Source organism: Pseudopodoces humilis, chromosome 10, assembly GCF_049639895.1.
Source record: "Pseudopodoces humilis isolate 2021_Gansu_Grassland_sample_001 chromosome 10, ASM4963989v1, whole genome shotgun sequence".
Lineage (NCBI taxonomy): Eukaryota > Metazoa > Chordata > Aves > Passeriformes > Paridae > Pseudopodoces > Pseudopodoces humilis.
In genome coordinates, this window is record NC_142209.1 from 26706270 (window position 1) to 26712269 (window position 6000).

Below are 6000 nucleotides of genomic sequence, written 5' to 3' on the forward strand. Positions count from 1 at the left end.
TGGAAAATGGAGCTTTAAAGAAGAAATAGTAATTCTGCATTTGGATGTGTCCCCCTGCAGGCAGGTATTACAAAGCTGAAACGATCCTGCATCTTGTGTTCAATTTTACAAAACTGGTTAAGCTACTGATTGCTTTTTGCAATTATACTCTTTGCCACATTTAGTGTTTATTCAACAGTGAAACATTTAAGCAGAGGTCCTCAAGTGTGTTTTGCCCATACTCACATCTGGGTTAAGATAATGTGAACCATACTTACATCATAAAAATAAAATCAAACACAACTATCAAAGTAAGAGCTCTTATTTTGCGCCAAATATATTGTGTCTGGCTGCTGTTTGCAAGGTCTCCCTTGTTTTCTGCTGGCTACAATGGTAAGCAGGAATGAACTTGTAAAGCTGTGGAAAAAGCCTCCAAGAGCCACTCCCCCTTTGGAACAGCACTCTAGGATTTTCCATTCTGGGTGATGTGTCACACAGCAGCAGCACCCTGGACACACAGCACATGGATCCCTAGTCTGACCTGGCTTTGCAGCCTTCACCTTTCCTGAGGGAGACAGAAAAAAAAGTCAGTATCCCACATTTTTAGTACCTCAGCAAAGAATGCTTTTGCTAAAACACTGTGCCTCAAAAAATGGACATTTTTCCTACTATAAAAGTAGCTTTGATGTTTTATAAAGTTGCTGCTGTACCATTACAAAAAATGTCTCAATGACAGTGCATCTGCAAGCATTGTCTGAAGTGAGTTATAAGAGTCTTTCCTGCATTTCCAGAGAGGAAAACGTATCACAGGGAAGGACTAAAATGCCTCTACAGAAATCACATGCAAAACAGCCCTGGAGCCCTGGCCTTGTTGCATGGACCACATTTAGCGCAGATCACGGCACTGCAAGCTGGAAGTTGTGACTGGGATTTTGTCTTTCCAAGTCTACACAGACTGGACTGAGCCCAATCAAATCCTTTTGCATAGAGCAGAACAAATAGTTTTAGGACAGGTTTAAATTTTGCAATAGGTACCCAAGATTTCTAATTCCAGAATTTACAACTTGATTTCCCCAGTAATCCAAACAGTGTAACTTTCACTGTTTTTCTCTATGGAGTTTAGTTTCCTTTCCACAGATACATTTTAAGGAACATCCCTACTCCCTTTTTATTTTCATTTCCTCAAAATGTCATAACTTTCTGAAAAGATGACAGCAAAAAGGCATCTTCATACTTAGGCAATCTGTTTACTGCTTTATTTTTATATATTTCTAAAATGCACACAAATTAGTGTCTCCTCCTTCTCTCTTAACATTTCACAAGTCATGTGCCTATACACAAACGAGCAACATCTCCTCCCTTCCTGGCAGCTTCCTTGGCTACCATTCTTCTGCTAGCCCAGAAACCCTGTCCTAGATAAAATTAACAGACCTTAAAAACTAGAACTGAGTTCAGGTCCAACGTTTGCTATATTTACTCACACATCAGACCTTTAATAGGTAAGTTGAACTACCAGCCACAACAGAAAAGGGTTTCAGAGGAAAGCAAATGCCAAGATGTGATACAGTTCCATTACTGAAACATTCACCTTAGAATCCAAAACATGGCAGCAAATCTTGGGGCAGGAAGGATGGGGGGAAACGGGAACAGACACGGGACACAACACAAAAGGGACACAAATAAAAGCAAACAAACAAAAATTCACTCTTGCACAAAGACAATTTCTAGTAGGAAGCCCATAGAATCCTGTCAAAAAAAAAAAAAAATCAACTCTTTCCAACTATTTAAGATACTCCTGGTTACAAAATTTTCCAGCATATTAGACCATCTACCACAAGGAACTGATTTGATAAACCAATTCTTCACACAGATAAAGACTATCCCATCTCTTCAAAAAGGGAGCATATACACAAGCAGCAATAAGCTATTACAAATACATTATCAGCTCTGGGAAGAAGAATCATCAAGTAATTACAAAGGTTATCAGGGTCCTTATCAGTACTCACTGCCAGCAGGCTACCTGCATATTCATTTCCCTCTCCATCACCACTCTGGCATACTAAGTTTTCCAGAACAGTTTTTTCTATTCCATATGTTCATAAAATAGTTTTAAAATAAATATCTGTTTATTGCAGAAGCGATAACAGAGGCGGTATCTAGAAGAGAAAACATGGAATGTATTTTTTCACCCAGGGAGCAGAACTCCCAACATTCCATATGCTGAAAAGCAGTATGCACTTTCAGAATAAAACAGTGTTCAGAACAATTTAAGTGAGAAAAACGTGCATGACAAATGCAAGTTTTGTCTTTCAGCCTGTTTGAAGACGCAACTGCAAAGTCTCTCTATATATGACATAAATTAACAGTCCATGAGCAATTTCTGTAGTCTGATTCCCAATCAATAATAAATGCAAAATTCAGATTAAAGTGAAGAACATATTTTTACCACCCCCAAACGCAAGAACTATAAAACCCCTCTGAAATAAACCTAAATCAGATGCAATGAGCATTCTAACAAAGCACAATCCACATTGAGCTGATGCTCAACAGCATGTTGTCCTACACTCTCTCTCCTGACACAATGCTTAGAGGGTTGATCATAAGGAAAAGGAGAAAAAAAAAAAAGCAGCCCAGATACTGAACCACTCACTCATGGCAGGGCAAGAGCTCAGGACACAAACCTGATCTTTCATGTGGGATGCAGGGTCCAGAATCCATTCAAGATGCTCCTCCTGCCATGATCCCAACCTCTGAAAAGCAGCTCCAAAAGCACTGCCCACAGGTCACCTGCAGCTCACCAAGCCTTTGTACCACAGCGCTCAGAGGTTTTCAATAGAAGGCTTCAAGAACAGCATTGTATACCTGCTCAGAGATTCCCAGTGCTTACACAGATTAGTGGAAACTAATTAATGGAAACTCCACAGAGTGTGTCTCTTGGGAAACAGACACTTCTGAGAAAACATTCCCAGTTATGGCTACACAAGAGTCCACGGCAGTTCTCAGTCACCCCCAGCTTCCCTGAGTCTTTTGCAATGTGAAACATTCCTCTAAGTTGCCTCTAAATAGTACCATTATAATTCCTGTAAAAGCCATTTCTGTATCTCAATTAATGCTTCTAACTCCCCAGATCATAAAAAAAAAAAACAAACCCATACATAAAGCCAATCAAGTCCTCAGAATAAAAACAGCAACCAGAAAGAAATGTTATGGGGTGTTCACAGGGAACGTCTTGTTATAATTTAAGAGTTTGGGAATCCCTGCTCTCCTTAAACTAATCTACTTAGACTTCACTCTGAATATCACCTGACACAGACTTATGCGAGAAGATGTTAACAGGAAAATCATTAATGGAAAAACACATAACCAGTGACCTTTCTTTTCGTGATATATTCACTGGGTCTATGAGCTTGAAGAGTTCATGCACGGAATGCACATTCAACACATACTACGCTACAGAGATCATTCAAGAGATGTGGTACTTGCTACATTATTTGCAACTTCAATCTTCAAATTAAAAAGATACTTCTTTTCAAGATTTAGACTCTGTAACTTCTTTTACAGATGCTTCTTACACTCCATGGCTGAGACAAATTCTGCCAGGCAATCAGAAGCTGTAAGCAAAATAACAGCCAAGTTATAACAGCTCAACCCTACAAAGTACCCAGCGTTTATGGGCTTTCACTGATACACACTAGGGCCAGACCGCAGGAGAAGGAACGAGTACCATTTCCTCAGAATTGGGATATAGATCTTGCTCTCTCTTCCCTTACACTATGAAAGAGTTAGTGTTACATGGCTGACACTGCAAAGCCAAGCAGTGCTACTTGTTCATCTGCCTCGTCACCCTGACTGCAAACATTCTTAAACACAAGACTCACACCCACCCCACATCTTGTGGGATGATTATGAATAAGCAGCATTTCAAATGAGCACCTGTCACTGGCCCTAAGCACGGGCTTTCCCGGGATTTAACATCTCTCCCAATTGGCCCGAGGGCACAAACTGCGCTGTTCCTTTCAGGCGCTCAGAGCAGAGACGTTGCTGGAGGCGAGGGGAGTGGCAGAGGGAGGGCAGGGAGCTGCCAGGTGGCGGCTGCCGCGGGGCGCTCGGGGTGTCCCGGCCGGGCCGGGCCGGGCCGGGCGAGCCGGCAGCGAGGAGCCGCTGCCCCGCGGCGCCGCGTCACGGATCTGCTGCTCCCGGCAGCCAATCGGCGCCGCGGCCGGGGACGGCGCGACTTCATTCATTCATAAAAAAAGAGGCGCAGCGCAGCTGGGAAGCGCGCCCTTCCCGGTCCCCCGCCCCGCCGCGCAGGGCACGGATACTCACGGCAATCCGCCTCGTCGCTGTTATCCGAGCAGTCATCGTCCTCGTCGCATTTCCAGATGGCGGGGATGCACCGCTCGTTCCGGCACTGGAACTGGTTCTCCTCGCACTCCTTGACGGCGCCTGTGAGACACGGGGCCGCGCCTGGGTCAGAGGAGCGCGTTCTCACGGCCGGGCGGCGGGAGCATCCCGGGGCCGCCTCGCCGCCCGGCCCGGTCGCGGACAACCCGGGCAAGGCGCCGGGAGCCGCCGGCGACTGAGGGTGGGGGCTGCGGCTGGGCTCGCCGGGGTACAGCGGCTCGGTGCGGGGCTGAGGTAAACGCGCCTCCGCGGGGGCAGGGCAGCGATCCCGAAGATGCTTTGTGCAGGGATAAAAGGGACCATTCCCGTGCTTCCCCGCATTGTTTTAAAGGCGGAGGGAAAAGGAGCCTGGGAATAGAAGATGGTTAAACCCGAAATACAACAGACAAAGAAAAATTATAAATCGCAGCGATGCTGGGACCTCCTGCGCATCCGTTACCGGGGCAAAACGCACCGACACCTGGGGACGCGGGGCGGAACAGGCACCGGCGCCGTCCCGGGAAAAGGGACCTGACCCAACTAAAGTTGAGGGCGGGGGGAGAACGGAGCAAATCTGCTTTGCAGACTCGGTTCCGCGCTGCCCTGATGAGACACAAATCCCCTCTGAAAGGGATTAAAGGTGGCAGCTCCTGTCACCAGCTCTCGGGCTGCATTCGCCCGCTGAAGAGCGTGCCCGGCCCCCGCAGGTCGCAACCCCCGAGCGTTCCCGACCATTCGCAGGTCCCAAACCCCGCGCAGGGCACCGGGGCGAGGGGTACCCGCGGCCGCACACCCCGCGGTGCCCTTGCCGGCAGGATGCTCGCGCCCTCCCCAGCAGCGCTGAGGCCGGGGGACCCCGGCGCTGAGGGAGAGCGGCCGTGCGGCGCCGGACCCACCTTTGCCGAGGTGCAGCTTGAGCAGCAGCAGCTGGAGGAGCAGCAGCCGGGCGAGCGCTGGCCGGCACATGGTGCTCGCTCGCTCCCTCCCTCCCTCGGTGGCAGCGCGCCGTGTGCGGGGTGCGCGCAGCCGGCGCGCCTCTCGCTGCCCGCCCCGTGCCGACTGCTGCCGGCGCCGCCCCCGCCCCGCCGCGCCGCCGCCGTGACGCGCCCCGCTGGGCGGGCCCCGCTCGGCTCGGCCCCGGAGAGCGCGGCCACCGCCGGCATCCCGCCCCCGGAGGAGCGCCGGAAGGACACCTGCGGGACACCTCCCCCGGCAGCCCGCGACCACCGCAAGGAAGCTCCGCAGATGGCACGGCCGCGCTCGGACGCGCGCTCCCAGGCCGGGCTGATCTCCCTGGAGCTCTCGCTGGGATGGGCGGGCCTGGGCCCTGCTGGACCTGACTGGGTCAGGCTCTCAGGTCCTGAGCCGCCCTCGGTGGGCCCTGTTACAATGACAGCCTCATTCATGATCTGAATTTTATTAAGCCAATTAAACACGCGGACCCCTTTAAATGGCCTCGAGTCACAAATTGTGTGCTCTCCTCATTACTTCAGATCTCCCACTGCGGGATTTCATTATGGCCATACTGATGTGGTCATCTCCACTTAATTGTATTAAAATTAGTGAAACAAGTACCAAGTACACTAAAGGTGGGTACCTCTCTGCGTAGGGACTGCTTACCCTTTCTACTGCCTAAGC

At 49.4% G+C, this 6000-nt stretch overlaps 1 protein-coding gene across 2 annotated transcripts in view; it reads right to left on the reverse strand.

Moving 5' to 3' along the window:
• Window positions 1-5402, reverse strand: part of LRP8 (LDL receptor related protein 8) — a 176702-nt gene extending 171300 nt beyond the window's left edge. For both annotated transcript variants that reach the window (XM_005521175.3, XM_005521174.3), the window contains exons 1-2: window positions 5259-5402; window positions 4306-4425 (exon numbers count right to left, since the gene is read on the reverse strand). In XM_005521175.3, the coding sequence (XP_005521232.1) occupies window positions 4306-4425; window positions 5259-5328 (190 nt within the window). In that variant the 5' untranslated portion in view covers window positions 5329-5402. The remainder of the gene's footprint in view (window positions 1-4305; window positions 4426-5258) is intronic.
• Window positions 5403-6000: the final 598 nt, after the last annotated feature.